Genomic DNA, 20,860 nt, shown 5'->3' with positions numbered 1-20,860 from the left:
GGGGCTCTGTGCAGCCACAGTTCAAGTTACAGCTCCAGAGCTTTGACTTTTCCCAGAACATGTAGTAGGGTCACTAAAGCAATGCAGATTCACCTGCATCACATATGAAATATATTCTATTATTCGCATAACGGGACAAGAATAGAGCTATCTGGATACCATTCCTATCTATGTCATAACTGTGTCCACAGAATGAAGCTGCACCAGCACAGCTCTCTTGACAAGTCTAATTCCTGGTCAGCAGCAGCATAACCAGGCATCAACTTTTCATTTCGACAGCTTGCCTTAAACTACACAGAGAAAGCACATGCTGCCATCTATGATATACATTTAAGTTGCATCTTCACCCCATACCGGCTCAGCAGTACGCTCTTAAAGCCGAGTGGCTGGCTGTGACATGCACGCATCTTTCTCCCTGCCAGAACGTTAGAAGAGATTCTCACCCACTCAGCTCCTCCAAGATCCAATCCCTGCAAGCTTCTGTCAAATCTCCCCTTGACGTAACGAACGTACGACACAGGGGATGAATTAGGAGCAGCACAGAAATCTTCATGACCTACCTGAACTATAAGCACCAGCAGCCAGGCCACTTAGAGCCCTTGGCCTGCTGCATCAATAATTAAAGGATAATTTTCTGGATGAAAAATAACTTCCCACTTTGAGAAATTTTAACACTTAAGAAGGTGAAATAAAGGCTCTGAAAAGGGAGCAGAGCAACACTCAATCTTTTCAAATTCCATAATACTCAACCTCTAAAAAAAGCAATATGAAGGGGAAGTCATTAATGTTTCAAATTCTTAACATTGCTTAACCTGAATCTGTGCTCAATGGTACAATTTTAAGTTGCAAATTGTTACCTAGCATTTGTGAGGCGGGGGGGGGAAGAGGTATCCAAGCAACTACATTGTACAGCGTGTCTGGATGCAGCAGCATCTGCGTTGGCACTCGCAGGCTGCTATTGCGTAACCCTGGATTCAAGCAAGAGCACAGCCGCGGCTTCTCTGCTCTACTGCAGTGACATATCTAGAACAGAAGTGGCTGGTAGAGGTTTAACAGCAGGAGTTTAGACTATATCAGAAGAGGAATAGGCAGGAAAGTCTCTTCACCTCTAGCCTCCGTTCGGGTAGGGAAAAAAACCCAAGTGTTTCAGGCAAAACTTCAAAAGGAATTGCTGGGACAGCTTTCTGCACATGCAGGACACAAAGCAGAGTCTTCGGAGAGCAGAGAGAGAGGAACGCCTGGAGATATTCCCTGGCAAGACACTGCAGAGAGAATCACAAGGTACAAAGCGTACTCCTTGTTCACATCTGCCGTCCCCAGGTCGCACAACAGCCTCCCAGCTGCCCCACTTCTGGCAGGGGACCACCACTACTAGAACTGGAACATAACGGTTATAAACTACCCAGAATCACTCACTCCTTAAAAAACACACCCAGGTATTAGTCTCATGCTGTTGCAACTTAAGTCAACGTGCTGAGCCATTTTATTGCCTGATACAAGCTGGTTTATAGGCTCTGGTACACTGTTTCTCTAGAGTAGAGTTCTGCCTACGCTCTTTCAGCACCGCATGTCTACAGCCAACTGGAGATACAAGGGTCTAAGCAGTTTCCGAGGGACCAAAAACAAGGCAGCAAATATAATGACATCTCCTCCAACAGAGGTTGAAGAAAAAAAAAAGGAAAAAGAAAGGAAAATGAAGCTGAGGAGTAGAACAGGGTTTTCTGCATGAGTCAAATACGAGCAGAACAAAGTTGCATAATGATTGCCCCTTGACTTTTGTTATTTCTCCCAGCCAGCTCCTCCAAAAATCTATTTGTTATTGTTTATTTGGGTATCAGTCCAAATTGCTGTGGGAGGAGACAAAAGGAAAAAAGGAAATGCCGTCAAGCTATTAATTCTAGTACTGTAGTCATCTAGCACTCTCCATTTATTAACGAATCAGTGTCCTGTTTACTGCAACACTCTCTAGAGCCTGGAAGTTAAATACAAGAAAAACAGATCTTAATTAGTCACTTGCAAAAGTGACTCCAGCACTGTTTCTCCTTGGCCAGGATGGATTCTGCCTTTGCTTATTTACCCACTGCTCAGTCCAGATCGGCAGTGTTGTTCCACATCTCTCGAGAGAGAGAGCAGGCAGCAGCAAGGGAAGCAGACGCCCGGCGAGCGGCACGCAGCTGGGAGCATAACTCCTGAAATTTAAGCCTCTGCGAAACATTATATTGCAATAAAGGCCAGGCTGTGTCAAAAGCCAGGAGCGACCGTGGCCACCAGCTGTCCTCCCACTCTCCCAGGTTAGAAAAAGAAGTCATGTTCCTACATGTGTACAACAGGAACAGGAGAAAAACTGTACTAAACCAGAATGCAGTGTTATGCTGGACCATACAGCCACTTGACCCTCACTCTCTTCATGCCAAACCTGGCTATTCCCAGGAGCAGGAATGGCTCATGCAGAAGCAGCCCACTGTCCAGAAGAGCCTTTAACGACAGAAGGACAGAAACACTGTGCCAAAGGCAAAGGAACCTTGGCACAAGGCTGGATTTGCCTGACCCCTGGAAGTTCAATAGATGTATCAGATCTGTGGCCCTGCAGTACTCGTCTATATAATCCCAGCCTCCTTTTGTACCATCTGTTTCCCCTTCGGCAGACTGGCCATTAGAGACACAATACTAAAACTCATGTCTCCTTAGTAACAGGTTTTTGTTGATCTCTCCCATGCCTCCCAATCTTTCTATCAATCCTGTAATCTACTAGGATTTTCCCTGCAGGGGATGCATAACAGCATCAGTGGAAAAAAATATATGGGACGAGAGAAACACTTTAGGGCAAGGGTAGAAGGTGTAAAAGGGGAGCACGTGAAGTTAGAAGAGCTACAAGTCTATCAAAACCAGATGTTCTCATTATATAGGAGCAAGCCACCAAGACACTTTCTGAGTGCCAGGTTTAAGATCTCATCTGAGCACTAAGTGCTTCAATAGTTTTTTCTTAAAGAGGTGCCAATTATGAACAGTCTCCCATCAATACAAAAGTCTTAAGAGAAAACACCCTACACATACCCTGCATCCCTGAGACCATCTTCTCTAATACCTCAAAGGTAAAAACGCTGCCAATCTCAACACTATGCAGGTAAGGAAGGACTGTATTTCCAGTCTATAGAGACTGGCTCTCCTGCAGCTGGTTTTAAGTCAGTGATTGCTGGCTGCCTTTGGTTCCTTAATCCCCAAATCCCCACACTCTCTTCTTGAGGTTAATCCAGTTAAAACTCTCCCTTCCCTTTGGCTGGTGCCTTGCACAAAGAACCACCTGAAGAGCAAAGCTGCAGAAGCCAATGCTCAGAGTACGGCACCTCCCAGAACTTTGTCCTGCTGCAAGAGACAGCACAGAGTAAGTACTTATTGCCTATGCCAGAAAAGGAAATCAAGATTAGCTAGGTAAGGGCAAAAGGCACTCCTTACGGATTGTTTAAGTCAGAAGGAATCAATCATCCAGTCCAATCCAAATCCCCCAGTCGCTTTCTGCCTTAAGATAACCAGAAACAGGTTTATGTTATACTAAGATAAAGCAGCCTTAAACCAGTGTAAGCCCGTATGTGAAAATCCCCCTTTTTGGGAGGAGAGGAGAACTTGCCTTTGAGGTCAGCTCTAAATGAGATGGCTATACAATTATAGTCATAGAGGCCATGCGGTGTTTGGAAAAGCAAAACTGGTCAGCAAAAGCAAATCACTTCTTTAGACTTTGCCTGGCTGATCTGGCCCAGCCAGCTCCCTTAGCGCTGAACCCCCGTGGGCAGGAAAGTGAAGGCAGCACTAGAAGCAGGCAGCCAGTCCTCAGCGCTCAGCCTGTGCAATATACAGTCCAGCACATGCAGATCATGAGGAGTGTTTCATTACACACGAGGCATCAACAGTCTAATCCAGTGAAGATATTTGCCCCACAGAAAAAACAAAACACACCCAGTAAAGATGCAGAGGAATCCCAAGAAGAGTCTTGCCCATTCCTTGCTATAGCACAGAGAAAGCGAGGACAAGTGGCTGTATGAAAGCGTGTCCCTTTCTGACAGGTGAGGCCATACCCACTTCCAGTGGCACTTGTCCCCCGGGAGGGAACCCTGTGTAACCTGGCACCATCCTTCTGGGCAGGCAGCAAAGCAGTTGCAAGAGAAATTCTTAAGCTGGGACAGGCTTTAGGTCAGTGACCCGACAGACCGCACGGATCCTGCCCCCGCAGCCCCCACACATATCTGCATGTCTTATTCTCATTGTGAAACTGGGCCAGAGGCTCTGGAGCGGTGCGCATTGCTGTGGAGCAGCCTGTCAGTGAAAAAACGCTGCACATGGGCTCCCTGGTGCTTGCCAAGCTCTTCAAGCTATGCACTAGAGCCAGGACTCGGACCATAAGCTCTTTGTGTTCCTGGTCATTCACTACCAAGAGAAGCAGAAATCTGGTTTTGAGGACTGTTTATCAGCCTAGTCCTTCCAAGATCCTCAGTTTCAGGGGTAGTGAGAATGAACAACCCCATCAGCTTGCTTGCTTAACCAAAGAGATAGCAAGCAGAATACACGTTGTGCTTCCCAGGCCAGCAGCAGTTACACTGAGATAAGCAGGCATGGGGTAAGAGGACAAAACAAGGAGCAAGATGCCTGCACAGTTCCGAGCTGCAAAATGTTTCTAAAACTCCATTCACACACATATGGAAAGCTGCCGCTCAGTCTCTGGTGCATATTTAAATGCTCATTCTGAATGGCCAATTAGTCAGAAGTGGAATGTTTCTGCATTCATGGAGTAGTTATTTTAAGATTACATTATGCACTCTGCTTCCATTAATAGGTACACTTTTAAAAAAAAAAAAAAAAAGGAAAGGCGTTACACCCAGCGATGCATTTGCCTCAGCAGACTTGAGTGCTGCCATGTAAACACCCAGCGCAAGCAGAGGAAAGCTGATGAATTCTATTATTGACAAGCCACATCCTTCTTCACAGCTCCAGAAATCACCTAGTCATTAGGCTTGCCAAATCTTGATGGAGCAAGTCAAATCACTGTGTTTACTGGCCACCTCCGCTACAGACCTGTCAACCTGCATCTTCCACGGAGATTTAACACAGCCATAGAAGTCGCCAAACTGAAAGAAGTTAAGCCAGACCACTGCAGCATCTCACATGTCCTGCAGCTCTGGAGGAGACTGACCCAGATACTCTCATCCCAGACACCAGTTTCCCTGCTCGTGTTGCCCATGCTCTCCAGCGCTGCCGTCACTCAATGATAACTAGTGCACATCTATACCCCTCCAGTACCGCTGGATCCCCTTCGAGGCCTTGGAGCCCCACAGTTATTTGGCAAGCTGAAGGTTCACAGGAACTTGTTTTGGAGCAAGTCAAGAACTCTCATGTTTTCTTAAGCTAACAAAACTCAAATGATTAAATGCTGTCAAGCTTTTAAGAAAGCCGAAGGCAATTTTAGGAAAAATACACACTTGCGTTTGGTCCAGACTGCCCCCCACCCGCAATCTCTCCTGCATGTATCCGTAAAATTCACACACAATCACCCATCAACTCTAACATACAGATTTGTTTCTTCCACTGTCCCAAGCCCTGAGCTGCAGTATCAAGGTTTGATCAATGTGGTTTTCTGAGAGGGAGGATTGGAGAAGCTAAGAAAGGAAGCACTTTGCCAAACACCACAGATAAGTGGCATGCCAGTGCACAAGGGATATTATTTTAATTGCAAAAATCAATAATTTTAACATAGGGCAGATTCAGTATGAAGAGTCAGTTTTCTGTCAACAGTTTTGCTTTACTAACAGGTTTATACAGATTGTTTTAAAGATCAAAGCCATAGAATCCAAAAGGTACATGTATAATAAATCTCATTAAAACTAGAGCAGGTCAGCCCTCTGATGAACTTAAGCTGTAGATCCTTCTAATGCTCTTGAAGAAAGCTCGGGTGACCAGCCAAATGAGGATTCCCTCAGCTCACAAATCCACATCTTCTGAGCCAAGTGGAAATACTGTATCAGCTAAGCAAAACAGAGTTTTGTGGGTTAGGTTGTTTGGGTTTTTTTTTTAAACAATGTGAAGAACAGCAAGCAAAAAACCCCAAGTTATGATGCAAAGAATAGAGTGAGAGCTGAAAATAAAACCTGGCTCGGAGGAAAAAAGGTGATACAAAAAACATTGTATTAAACCAATGTTACTTTGATGTTGGATTCAAATCTAAAGAAATGCATTAGCCCACGCAGACATAAAAAGTACAAAAAAGTCTAACAGTATGTGAACTGATGAGCACAGCCCATCTGCTGAAAAATGAAAGCTACTACAGCTTTACTGTCAGGGCATCCACATGCAGAGACTTCAGGGCACTGAACAACTTTACCTGACAGTCATCTCTCCTGTAAAGCCTTGATCTTAAAGAGTTAAGAACACTGACTTTTACCCAACACAGAGGGCTGGACAGCAGTAGCAGCACATACATATATGAAAAACAGTATTACATGGTGTCAAGGAAAGAAGGTAAAGCTAAAGAGAAGGATGCCCAAATGCTTGAAAGCACTGCTCAAAGCAAACCTAATACAAAGTCTGACCTTGTCAGTCTTCAGCCCTGGGAGGACCCAGCGCCCACTGTGCAGAGGTGGAATGGACGCAGACATCGCATGCTGGCAGTGGGTTTAGGAGCTGTTCACACATTCACTAACAGCACTTCTAGTGCCCCAAAACTTTGGCCATTGTGGAGAAACAGTAAACTCTTGGCACAGATACAGTCATTTCAACTTTGTTCATTTTACTGCAGTAATAAAGATACAGCTTTACAGATGCCACAGTTGATATATGCAAAAATGTGGAACAGAGTAGATAATTTCCAACTTTCTTGGTTAAAGCACACACCCCTCTCCAAGGTTTAAAAAAGAAAAATTAAAAAAATCTCTTCCCCCAAGACTTCAAGATATTTCTTTTACCAAAGCATGGGGTTGTTTTTTCCCCTGTTTTTTAAAGAGGGTAAGAAAAAAACCCCCAGCTTTTAATGCAGAAAACATTTCTGTGAAAATACGGAAGAGATAGAAAATCCTGGTTTGTATTTAACTAGTGAACAAGGTCACAGATTAAGTAGTCTGAGAATTTCTGGTAGCTTAGCCCTGAAATAGTCCCCCTTTTTTGCACCCACAGCCCCTTCACTACTTAGCTCAAAATGCAAGACCAACGAGAACACATGATACAGCCTGCATTGGTACGGGCAAATACATGGCTGAAGTCACAGGAGCACATTCTTCAGGGCTCATGAACCATCACATGACAAACATCACAAGAAGCCAATTTACAAAACACAGTTTAAACTTGAAGAAGAATAATAATAAAAACCGTTATGAAAACTCTTACAAAGGGAGGAGCTACACTTGAAAAGACAGCAGCAAACAACAAAGCAAAGATCAGTTCTCATGGTATCTGAAACTTTTGATTTCTAGTGCTACACATATAAGCTGGTATGGCTTAGAAGTCCCTAATATATTTTAGTTACATAGCTTACAGTCAATAAAAAAGTTGACCAGCAGTCAGTGAAGACCTTATCGGTAAGCCTCTCACAAACATACAAATATTTGAATTTAATTGCATAGACTTGAGCTAAAACTTCTCTGATTCTGCATGTTTGAAAACCAGCAGACTGTTCTTTTGCTATAAAGCTTATAAGTAAGAGTGACTTCTTTTTTAGAAAGAGGACATGCAACCCACAATCCTTCTCCTTAGCTGTCAAGAAGTACTGACAGCTATTCAGAACACATACAAGGTCTGCTTCCAACTCCAATCAGATAAATGCAAATAAAAGCAGAACTGCCTCTTAACAAGATGGCACTGCACAAACTGATTTTCACACTTCTACTGTCTGTATTGATTTCTGTACCAGAACAAAGGAACTTGTTTTTTATTTCATAAGAGCCACTTTCATTGGAAAAGGCTCAAAGCTGTACTAACATTTTATCCTGACAATTTAATTAGAGATTGGTCCAACCCTGGTGTAGTGCTCAACATTCAGGGATCCTGAAGGCTCTTAACTGTTTAGAAAGGTTACAATGATCTGCAGAGCCACTATCAAACAGATCACTGTAGGCTCATCCGTGGGATTAAGTCATCTCTATTTGTGAGCCCTTATGTGATGATCTGTCTATTACAGAGCATAAGTACTGCATGAAAGCCTCTTCAAGGCCTTCACCACCATCTGTGAATTACATTATTAACAATGGTATGAACTTCCTAAGAGCATCTGGTTCTCTCCCCACCCCCTTCTCAAATCACTGGAAAGAGCTCTTCAGTATCAAAACAGGCACGGGCAAAGCTGTTTTCCTCCTTTCCCTCTCTCCCCACCTCCTCCTGCCCTCCCACAGCAGAGGATAGATGGGGCTCAGGTCTCCGTTTCCATGCCCTACATGTATTCTGCACAACTCTTGCTATTGTTAAATAAAGATGAACTAAAACAACTAGGTGACACGTGTACCACAGGCATCTTACTGGGAAAAGCGGAAGTTTATTTCATCGTTTTGCAGAGGCAGCATCTGAAGTATGCTGCTGAGCTGCTGCTGCAGAACACACATGCTGAGGCACAACGGGGACTGCACAGTCCTACCCCGAGACCTCACTTCTCACCAGCACAGTTCCTGAAGTTAACCAAAAACAGGCAGCAGCCATTAAGCCAACTTGAATAGTTACCGCTGTAGCTAACTTTCTAGATGCAAGTAAGTACTTTGTCATCCCAATCCTCCTCCCCACCAAGGAGGTTTCAGAAGCTTATTCTGAAAACATGCCAGCTTCTTGTAAACAAGAAGTAGGAAGAGACAGTATCACCCGAGACACCAGAGCACACTCTCATCTGAACTTTGCACAGAGTTCACATCAACCAGCCTCCTTGGCTACTCTATGGGATCATTTACTCTTGCAGGAACAGAGCTGTTCTTATCTCATTTTCTACTGCTTGCTCTTCAAACCTAGCTTCTTTTCTTGCTCTATACATAGGGCTTTTAAGAGCTTCTTGTCACCTCAACTTTTTACATACAGCACCAGCAGTTTTTCCATTCTGTTTTTCACAGTGTAATTTTTCAGTTGCATTACAGATCACAATTCAGGCAACACTGCTGCAGCCCTGTAAGATACAGCATCTTCCTCTGTCTTAAGTTAGCAGCAGTATTTCTTGAAAGAAAAGGGCAACATTATGGCCAGCTCAATAAAGACTTTATTCAGCAGGAAAGAGCATCCAAAACAAACAATCCTGTAGCATGCAGCAACAGACAGAAAATACTGGGCGGAGGGAGGGAGACGACAATGTTTCTGCACAAATTCACATGAACCCTTCTTCTAACATACTGTTTCTCTTATGCCCATGTTTCAAATAAATAAATAATCAGGCATATATTGAGATGCTGGGACACTAGCATCTAGAACATACTCCTACTGTAATTACAGGTAAATACAGAATATCTTCAAGTCTACAAAATAACGGGCAAGTATGTTTATTCAGGGTCACAATCACTGTGCTGCCTGAATGCATGCTTTTTGTGCGGGTCGTAAGAAGAAGTACGTAATTACTGTTGACCTCAAGCTACAGGAGGGGAGGAAGCTAGATGCACACAGCAGCTAGCCTCCAGGATGGTTCTGCCAGGGTTTAATTTTATTTCACGACTAGTCACTCTGCTTTGGACAGCAGGTCAGGCTGAAGATGAACCACTACCCAGACTCCTGGGAAAGGACATAGCTGTGTTTTTAGGCAGCCATTTAAAAAAGTCAAGAGAGCCATGAGAAAATTAAGCAAGTTTATGGGTGGCTTTAGAGGGACGGCTTAATAACAGAATCCCAAACTCTTATTCCCTATAGCTTATTGGGAGGGGTACAGGGAGAAGAAAAGCAAAGAAACTGGCAAGTCTTAGAGCAAATTAGTGGCAATTAGAGATGGGCTCTGCCAAGCCCAGCTCCCAACACACAGTGGGACCACAGCATCCTATCAAAGGATCTTAGGATTGCAACACTGATATTTGGAATGACAGCAGCTAAAATTGGAATGAATTCCCATCTTTCAAACACTATGTACAGGTGACCATGTAATCGAATTAGGTAATATTTTGCTAAATCGGTGCATTGAGTATCACCCAATGAGCTCATTTTTGGAGGCAGTTCAATGCCTCACTTCTAGGACTGATGTCAGTGTCACATGCTTGGAGAGGATCAGTCTGCAGCTGGGTATTTTAAAGCCTTCTATTAGGAGTACAGAAAAGTCAGCGGATTTCAACAGCATCAACTAACGAATTTGTGTTTTATCATAACAATTTAGTCACCAAACCCAGCTGTCAATATCTCTGTGAGAATATCAGGCCATTTCAGACAGTTCCCCTTTTCTCTGCTTTAAGCCACTAGATGGAAACTGAAGAGTGCAGCACCTAAGTTGTTTCAACAGAGAAAGTTGTGTTTCAACAGAAAAGGAAATCAACAGAAAGACAAAGAAACAGGAAACTCTCACTGATTCTGACTGGCTCATGATAAAATGATGAGCCATGGAGGGACTAAACTCAGCAGTTGTAAAAATAAACAAACAAGCAATAGCAGGGCAAAAGGTGTTGAGCATCAGTAGCACAAATGCTTCAGGCAGTAACATTCAACACTACGTTCAAATCGCATTCACTTACAGACCAACTGTGAAGTCACATTTTATTTTGACGTAAGATAAGGATGTCACTGAAGTTCAGTGGCAAGTGTTCATGCAGTATCTGTGAAGTCTCCCACACTTTACTCACTGCTTGCACTTTGTACCAACAAGAAGGAATAGATTTGCATTACACAAATAAGCAGTGTCTTCATTGTGCAACTGCATGCGACTTTTTCAGAGAAAAACAATGCTCAAATACAAGGAGTGTTGTGTGCATCAGGCTACAGAGTGGGTGGTAGTGATGTTGTCAGAAAGCACTCAGCACTGCTTACCTCAGCGCCCATTGACTTCAGTTGAAGGCTACATACGAAAAGTCTCTGAAGATGAAGTTGAAGTGTTCCCTAACCCATGGCGCTGTCCATACACTATACTTAAGAAAGAGACAAAACAAAAAAACCACAGAAGTGAAGCAGCGTGAAATTGTAGCTTTTTTGTTTTTTGAAGACTGTTGCAGTCCCCATTCCAGTTAAGAAATCAGACTATACACCCATCAGTTCTGAGGAAGCCCTTCACCACACTGCCTGAACATTTTACATCTCTAGAGCGTAGGATGAGAACAATGGTAATTTACTGCATGCTTACATTGCTCCCAGAAGACCTTGGATGAAGATGCCTTAAAGCTTCATGTTCTGCTAACTGTTAAACTGTTCAGTGAGACTAGCTAGTTTAGTCAGGGGCTGTATGAAAACACACAGCCCTCACGGGTAGCACAAGGCAGGGCCCATTTTAAAGACCACCAGGAGCTTCTCTCAAAGAAGTTCACAAGCTCTGAATCTGTCTCAAGGGCAATTCAGTTCACCCTCATCCAGGCTACAAGTTTCATTTGTAATAGTATAGAACAGGAGAGTCAAAGGCAAGAAGCACTGAACTGACATGAACATGAAGCCCCATATACAGGATTGCCAGAGCAATGAGCAGCTCGGGTACCTCCAGAGGAGCTGGCAAAAAGACCAGGCACTTGAACTTCAGCGTGCGTGACAGACACCCTGCTTGCGCTGTGTGAACCTACAGGTGGATAAATACATTTGGTGTACAGATTGCAGCTGGGGTCAGGGAAGGTTATTATAACCGAGACAAACTACCTCACAGTATTACTAAGAGTTAGCTCCCAGAGGCTTATGACTTATTTTCAGACTGTGGTTTTTATCCTGGGCATTCAGTTGAAGAAAGAAGAGACTAAAGGAAATAACAAGATCCTTACATATACAAGTTCTTATTTAGCTGCTTGTGGTTCAGTAAGACATTCCCTCTCACTTTAAGATGAAGCTTATAAATTCAGTATACCTCAAAGGTTTTAAAGTGAGCAGAATGCACCCTTAATTCCAAATGATCCCATTTTCAGCCAGAACTCCTCTATACAGAGCTCCATTTTTTCAGAGGTTTGAAGCTACTTGGCAGTTGTATGCAGCCCAGACCAGCCTGCACATTTTTCTCTTTCTCTTTTTTTTTTTTTTAATTTTAGACTTAATGTAGCATGTACTCTCAGAAAGGTTTACAATGCAGCCTTTTGTAGTTAACTTGCTCTAAGCTGGGCCACTGCCAGGTTGTTATCAATGACATTTTAAAGCAGATGAATGAAGTTCTTATGTACGGTGACAAGCAGAATTGTGATATGGCACATGCATACACTGAAAGAAGAGAGCTTGCTATTAGTTTGTCAGGTTAATAAATAAATAGTGATTTCATGAATAAAAGCCTTTTATTAGGAAACAAAAGAAAAAAATTAATATTTATAAAGCTTTAGTGGTTTAGAGCACCCTTTAAAATAAGATTATTCCATTTCAGTCAGAGCCACCATCGTGGATTAGAGATTCTTGAACACAGCTTCCCCTTTTAGTTCTCCTATCATAGCAGTTCAATCCCGAAAACAAAGCTCTGCCTTCTGAACTGGTTCAGGCCAGCCTCAGGCCTGTTCCACTACTCCTTCATGAGCAAGCTACTCCGTTTGAGACGGACAATATTGAAGGCCTATGGCAGCAAACATTTCTGTTACGTCTTCAGGACTGCAGCTAAAGGCTGCACCTGCTGGAAGAGCTGTTGGTTCCTCATCACAGCAGGAAGTTCTCACGTTTTACACAGCGTGCTTCCACACCACACAAAGGCACTGAAGCCAAGCCAAGAAGAGTGACGCTATGCATTAGCAAAACTGACTGCTATCAGAAGTCAGCTGGCAAATCACTTCCCATCCTCTGCCCCCAGAAAAGATTCTTCATTAATACCCTGTTGATATTTCTCAACCGCTTCAGGGTTCTTCGTACTTCCCACAGCACGTGCAAAGAAATGTTCACCATCAAAGCGAACTTTAAAAACAGTGAAATATGTCCAGGATGTCCTACTTCATAGCAAGAAAATGCAATTCTGACAAATACAGATTGCTTCTCACCTCAAGCTATCTTTGCATGTACCCCTTTTGGCTCAAGGCATTCTGTGCTCATCTGTCCTAAAACCAAACTTGCAAGTTTAAACTTTAAACAAGCTAAGTAGTTTTGGTTTGGGTTTTGTTTTGGGGTTGTTTGGGGTGTGTGTGTGTGTTTGTTTGGTTTTGGGTTTGTTGGTTTTGTTTAATTATTTTTTTAAATGAGGCACATCAAGTTTAGAATCAAGATGTGAGCTGAAAAATTTATTTTGGCTTATGCCATCTTCTCCCCAAATACTAAAAAGATGTAAAACTTTTCCCTTCTCCTCAAGGGAAAGTCAAGTTTGAACTTCCTCACTCATAAGAGAACCAGATAGAAACTGCCCCAAAATAACCGTCTCAGCCATCTACAGTCAACATGAACAGATCTAAGTTAAATAGAGCTTCCTCCAGACAAGAGCAGTTTCTGGTATATGTGTAAAAGAGAAAAATTCCACTTCAAAGACCAGAAATGTGGGTTGCAGAAGCCTGTGGTACAGTTGTTATCTTTGCAGCATGAAGCACAAGTTGAGATCAGGGATCTGTAACGTATATGTGAAAAATATTCATTTCACCCATTGAGACAAAGCAAACTCTATTCCAGTCATACTATAAACATTAACTGACAATGCCTCCCTTGCCTTAAAGTTTATAAAACTATGCCCAACTTTTCGGAAGGCATCTGAAAATATGCTATGTTCATATTATTTTGCCCTGATAATCTCTTTTATTTAAGATTCAGGAGCAGAGCAGAAGCTGCACAGAAGGTCAATTCACTCCCAGCACGTCACTGAGGCAGTCACCCCAGCCACCACGCAGCAAAGTGCTGAGAGGCGCAGTGGCAGGCTGACACAAAAAGCAAGAGATAACATATTAGTATTTGACTTCCATGTGCAACTGTACTGACAAGTTTATGCAATATTAGACTTGACCCACACTACAGGGGTAGCTGCTGTCTGGAGATTCATTTAAGTGTTGAAATTCAGGCTTACACATTCTATTAACTGCTGTGCAACCAAAATACTACTGAGAAGGAAGAAATGCCAAAAAGAACAAAAAAGCCGAAGTTGTCCTGTTTCGTTTCACTTTTTGAAGTCACAAGCTTGCTACCCCACATAAGCACAACTCAGCTGAAAACCAAAACAGAGGAAACTCCCAGTAACAAAACTCACTAGATGTAACGTAAGAGAAACACTTATTCAGAAAGTGAATTAAGTCTTTGTCAATCATTCTGCAATTTTAAAAGGCAAAGGAGAAGGCTATCATTTCAAGGTTTACAATTCACGAAGAAGACAATATAATATGGCAGCTAGTTAACTGTTTCATACCACGTTTTGAAGCACTGCATTTAAATACAGTGGTTACAGCATCGTGTGAAGAGCATGCCCAGAGCTGTTTGCCTTTAAACTATTTTAAACTCTTGAGGAGGACTGTGGAAAGGAAAACAAAACCAAAAAGAACAACAACAAAAACAAAGAACAACAAAAAGAATCAGTCCTTATTCCAGAAACACCTTTATCTTGTCACCTAGCATTTCCTCTTGCAACTAGGTTTAGCTCCTGTCTGTAGGTCAGAGAGCTGAGTCACTTTCCTGCTTGCCCCACAGCTACTTATGAGCTAAATTTTCAGTGTGACACCCTGTTTCCTACAGAAGATGCTCCAGAACTCAGGACTACTGCAAAGAAACAGCAGACTCAAAAGGATACCTGCTACCGTACAAGAAGCAGGCAATCTCACAGACGACTGCTGACTCTCTGCTCCTAAGCATCAACATTTGCACACAGAAGTAGTTCTGTTTATTTAATACAGTCTTTGCTAAGGACTGGCCCTTTCCTGGTTGAGCAAGTCCTTGCAAATTTTTTTCAGACAGAGGGACAGCAGCCCACAGGTTTTCCACATGCAAGTGAAGGTTAGGGGCTTTTGTTTTTAAATGCCTGGAACGTGGCACTCGGGACTCTTAACAGCATTCAGCAGCTTCAGAGATTCGTGGGAAACTCCAACTTCAGATGGATTAAGCCAAAGGGTTGGTCCTGCATCATGCAGAAGACTCAGACTGCCTCTAACTACCAACAAAGCTCTCCTTTGGAAAGCAAAGCATTTTACACATGCAAGGCATATGCCCTATCCCTCCCTCTCATCATCACACTAAAAGCTATAGAGATGAAAAGCTTGAAGTGTTTTGTTTTGTTTTTTTTTTCTTAAGAATCCTAATATACACATTTCTCAGATGTTAGCTGTTGAAGCTAAACCAAGCCAGTTGAACAAGTCTGAAAAGTTCTTGCTGCAATTTTAAATGTGATAATTCTGTACATCAAAACAGAAGGGACATGGTAGCAGCCAGCGAGAGTAATAGGACAACCACAGTCCCCTGTGACACCTTAAGCTTTCCACATCAAGAATCCATTTCTCAGATATTTAATCCAGTTAAAAGTTGAAGACAAAGGTGCTTAGCAGAGCAGCTTTTGCCTTTTTGCTAAGGAGGCCTTGAGACTTAACAAATGAATGCAGTATCTCTCAACAAAATCCTTACAGTGCCATTCTTCCCCAACTACTTCCTATCACTCCTTATCTGTTCTAAAAGGGAGAACAAACTCTCGGATTTGGAACCTGCTCCAAATTCCGTTTGGGGCATCCCCACTCATACAACAGCAAAGCCGGTAACAGGCAAACTAACAGAAGCAGCCTGTCTCCCAAGGAGAGAGTATCATAGAGCAGCTGCTACTGCAAGTGTGTTAAAGTCTACTAAAGAGAAAAAAATATATGACTCAATGGACTCGCAGTACACAGGAGTCAAGTTATGGTCTTCTGCCTTTCAGATCTTGCTTTATCTCGCCTCAGACTTGTTTGTGGCTCACCTCACCGAGGTGTGGGCAGGGGGTAAGCTATGGAACAAGGAGCCTGGCATCACGAGTCCCAGATCTGCACAAGTCCTGAGACAACATCTCTGGAATTCACTTCCCGGAGATTTCCTGCACTGCTCTACTTGCAGAGCAGTGGAAAGCTCAAGCATCCAAGCCACCTCCTGAGCTCTGGTACGAGCTTAGCACAGGGACACTATGATCTGTGATAAAACAGTTCTTTCAAAATAGGTCAGATTAAATATTCTGATGTCTTTCTGATGACTACTTCAATGCAAGAAGTTTATACTGTGGCCTTAAGTTCCTCACTAATTTCACCTTGAAATAGCCTACTGATGCAGTAACTTCATTATTTCCGTGAAGCCTCAGTTGAGGAGTTCCTTGGGAGAAGGAGGACTAGTACACTCAAAAGCAGTGAGCAGCCACAACGCATTTCAGCGAGCGCCACAGGCGTTTCATTTACCAAGGCCATAAGAAGTTCACGTCACAGGGTATTTGCCAGGAGTTTCGTGATTGCTGGCACACACAGTAAGGGTGCGTCTCACCATGGAAGCAACAAGCTGCTTTACTGTGTGACTCATCTTATAGCAACGTTTTATGCCTTCTGAGAGGAGATCAGCCTGCAATGAGCAACACTGATAAGATGCATATTCAGAGCAATTCTATTTGGGCAAAAAGCTATTAACACATTCAAAACTGCATATAGAGAAGCCTGCCCAAATGCCAACTAAAACACACGAACACACACACTGCAATATTGTACTATTGCAATAAGACATTTTGCAAATGGTTCACAGTGATCTAATCAATTTATACAGCCCAACTCAGAAATGCAAAAATGGTTTTTAGCCTTCATATTTTTTTTATGCCTTTAAACAGAGCACTCTGGACGAACAGCTTCCAGCCAAAAGGCAAGAAACCCTGTCTGCCTTGTTTAAATCACTGACTACTTCCAATAGATATCACCTGTTCCTTTCTCTTGCTTCCAAGATTCCCCCCAACCTTTATACAAAAGATATGAGCTTCACTGTCACTACCTAATAAACAAATTAAAAGAATGGAACAGAGAGGAGACCCTTAAATTCACAGGCTGAACTAAACAACTTGAAGACTTGGAGCAGGCAGTTGACAAGCCTAGTGCTTTCATGTTGCAAGGCCACAACTTTATATTAAGGAAGCATCAGTCACAGAAAACCAGCAACTTAGTACATACTTCTTGCTAACGGCATCAGCAAGAGTCAGATACGAAGACAGTAAAAGCTTCAAGTCAGTCAAACTCTAAAAGTACAAGAGCATTTTTTTTTTTAAGCTTCCCATCCTTTACATTCTTGCAAGGGCAGCAAGAGCTTCCAGCGTACAGATGTTCCTGAGAGCCAGTCTGCAAAACAGCCTTCTTGCTTCAGCAGAGTGAAGTTGCACTGTGGTACTGGGAGGATGTGGTTTGTTGTGACTTAAGAATGAAGCCTTGAGCTGCAGGCTGTGATCAGGGAGCAGCTACACTGAGCTAAGCTGCCCAAAGGCTATTTTTTTTTTTTTTAATTTCCCAAGACAGAATAGTTACAGCTATAGATCTTTCAAGATTTTTTTTCCAGTAACTGGAAATCCTCAGGCATTACCCCTGCATGAAGGCAGCCCTCTTACACTAAAATACTTCCAGCAGACTGCCTTTTGAATGGCAGTCTCCACTCAAAATAGCATTCTCCACTTAAGTAAATGTGTCACTGACTCTCAGAATAACTGTAGATATTACAGTACCCTGCCCTTTTCAACCTTCTTTCATTGCTTAAACAGCAAGAATCGATATTGGCCAGATAATGACTCATTACAGCATCACAGGCTATTTGCATTTTCAAATTACAAGCTGCTTTTCAAAACACAAGAATTTATGTTCCACTGGAACTCAAGAGGTGACAACTTCAGTGTATATTTCACTGAGTTTGTTTCAATGTAACTTCATATTTTGAAAGATGCAGCTGAGCTGTATAGTTGTTTTACCTAAAACACCATAAATGGCATCATATTCAGTGGAATAAAAAAAAAAGGTGAAATAAGTACAAAGACAGAATTTTCCTCTTAACCTAAAAATGGCCATTTTAGGTCAATACTGACAAAGTACTACAAGAAGCCTGACCTTCCCCATGAAAAGCAGGCTTCAGCTTCTAGGCCAGCTACCATAGCTTCTTTTGGCTGGACTTCACTGGTCAAGACACAAATACTCCGAACTGACAACTTGTAAAGCAGTGCCCCAGTAAACAAAAAGAAGGGGAAGGATATGGGAGAAGTAGCTGCCAACTTCGCAAAGAAACCTTAGACCGAGTGATCTAATGTAAAGCACAATATGAAAGAGGTATTACATATTCAGTACATCCTTTAGCTCAATAAGCACATTAACAAATAGCGCAGCATATTAGATCCGATAGTCAGAGTAAGTCGTAGCCAGGTCCAAATTTACACTCTTCTTCTCACAAATCAGATCAAAAAAAGCCAGCAAAAACTAAACCACTCCACTACACAAACCAAAACTAATCATCATCAGTGTGGCTGTAAGGTAGGAATGCTCAGAAAGACTAGAAACGTATCTGGGAAACGCGAATAATGGATTGGCTGTTTCAGGAAGAAATAAAAAAAAAAAAATCAAGCTGTCATTGAGATAGCCTACGAAAGGAAAGTTAGATCCCTTCAAAAAAAAAAAAGATAAGAGATAAAGACTCTTTCTTGTGCTCTGCAAGTTTTAAGAATGTTCCTATATGATCCTCAGTGAGGTTCCAATTCAACTGTCATCATCCTCCTCAGCTCCAAATACTGTTCTCAACCTAAAAAAGGACCTTGCATTTCATGCAGATCTCTAGAAGAGCCTGCTATGTGTGTAGATAACAAATCTTCAAGAGAAGGACTGGTCTTTTGTCACCAAGTAGCTTCAGTTTAACCATCAAGCTGCTTAAGGAGTCGAGTCTCACCACATATAAATGCATTTACACATACAAAAATCCTCTGCAACCCAAGCACCTTGTCTTGTGCAGCTGGACAGAAACCTTCATCTTTTAACAATACAGCATCACACCCAACATGAGGTAGATGCCTCTCATTTTCCTTGCAGGGCTTTCAACAGAAGTAGAAGTTTGAAAGATAGGGAGGAAGTTACAAATCACCTCACTAATATAGTTTTATCTCCAAATGGTGACAGCTGGCAGCACAGGAAATTGAGGCACTATGAGAAGTTTGCCTAAAGCAGGAATCAGCACATTCTTCTGGTCCACTGTCTCTGAAAACTCCAGTTTTCAGAATAAGCTATGCCTATACCTGAAAAACATCAGTTAAGGAAAACCAACAAATAAAAGATGATAGCATCTTTAAATATTAGGCATTTCTAAGTCTACTAAATATTTCATAAGAAGCTTCTGTTCTCCTAGCTACATTGTAGTCCCCTCCAAAAATCATCTCTCTACAATCCTATACAAGCAGCAGCTACCAAGATCTTAGCTAAGGAAAAAAGAAAAAGTTGTTCTACGTGAGATAGACTGGACTTACCAATGATTAAGTAAAGTCACAATTACCACATTGTTTAATAGCAATTGCAGGACCTGGATAGAGAAATGTTATATTTAGCTTCTCCATAAATAAGTGGGAAAATATTTCCTGCATGTTCCACTAGCAAGGAGCTCTCAGGCAAAACATGACAGACACCCCCAAACACATCTGCAGGACTCTGCTTCCTGCACAAGCAGTTCTCCTGAGATTAAGGAGGGGAAGTCAAATGGCTTAGGTTTTCATTTGCTTTAAACATTTTTTTTTTTAAACTGTGCATTTTGGAACAATATATGCAGCATACCCTCTCTTTCTGGGTCAGTCGCTCCCTTCCAATAAAAGCATATTGTCTCCCTGAGGGTAGGGAAGACAAGTGAACTGCAAGAGCAGTCACGGCCAGACTGCCTGCCCAGCTTCTTCACTTCTCAGGAAAGAGACGTAATAGACAAAGGAAAACCAGCACTTAAAAGAAGTTACAGATTTTGTTCTGTAGAACTGTGCATGAAAATAATCTAAAAGGGCAAGTTTCAATAGATTATTTCCCAACACAGATAATTATCAGAAGTCATTTGGAAAGCTACAAAGAGTATTAGAGCAGTTTTCCACTGCTCCCATCATCATGATGACACAGAGTCGGTGCTAGCCTGGTGACTGGAGTTACCCAACAACTTCCAGTGCCTTAGATAACAAGGCTCGCAAAAGATTTTGAGGCAGGCATCTTTTACTAGCTCTCCTCTGCTTTAGCTAGAATTCTTTCTTGCAGCTTGTCCCTAGACCTGACAATGTGACTGCTGTGCCCACACTTTGCTACACAGTGAGCAGCAGAGATACTCCATGTTTGTCAGGTAGAGTAAGACATCTGCAGCTTAATATCAACAGTAGATTCAGAGAGACAGTTCACTGCTTAGAGATCCAAGCAGCAAAAGTAACTTAACAATGATATGTAAACAAGGAAAGTATTAACAACTGCCTTGAACAACAATGCATGCACACTAACAGCCCAAGCAAAATAACTTACTTGCTTTTAAAATGTTGTATTTTGGTTAACAACGGTGAGTAACTTTGTTTTTTTAATTTAAACCCCAAAAGCAAAGGATATAACAAGTTAAATTCATTTAGATTTCTTTCTGTTCGCTATCTCACAACTGTCAAGAAAGAATCCAAAATAAACATGCTTTCATTTTTTTCCAGTGAAATGAAGATGCTACAAGGGAAGGATGGGAAAGCCCTACCACTTGACAAGATACTGTCCTGCAACACAGGAAATATGGCACAGATACTTGGAAGCAGGGTCAAAGAATCTGGGGTACAGAGAGAAAAAGCAACAGGACAGATTTTTCAAATTGCCCTAGCAGAGCTCTGACTACATGTCTGAGTAGCACTTGTGAACACGGTGGTTTTATTTCACTG

The 20,860-nt window shown here is 42.2% G+C and overlaps 1 protein-coding gene across 3 annotated transcripts in view; it reads right to left on the bottom strand.

Annotated features, from left to right (window-relative positions):
- SSH2 (slingshot protein phosphatase 2) overlaps positions 1-20,860 on the bottom strand; it is a 103,524-nt gene that overhangs the window by 79,228 nt on the left and 3,436 nt on the right. The window contains exon 1 of one of the 3 annotated variants that reach the window (XM_075168625.1): positions 10,945-10,971. The exons of the other annotated variants lie outside the window; for them this stretch is intronic. Within the exon in view, the coding sequence (XP_075024726.1) occupies positions 10,945-10,956 (12 nt within the window). The 5' untranslated portion in view covers positions 10,957-10,971. Of the gene's footprint in view, positions 1-10,944; positions 10,972-20,860 lie in introns of those variants that run through there. 3 annotated transcript variants of the gene reach the window in all.

Source organism: Calonectris borealis, chromosome 19, assembly GCF_964195595.1.
Source record: "Calonectris borealis chromosome 19, bCalBor7.hap1.2, whole genome shotgun sequence".
Classification (NCBI taxonomy): domain Eukaryota; kingdom Metazoa; phylum Chordata; class Aves; order Procellariiformes; family Procellariidae; genus Calonectris; species Calonectris borealis.
This window is presented reverse-complemented; position numbering and strand designations above follow the sequence as displayed.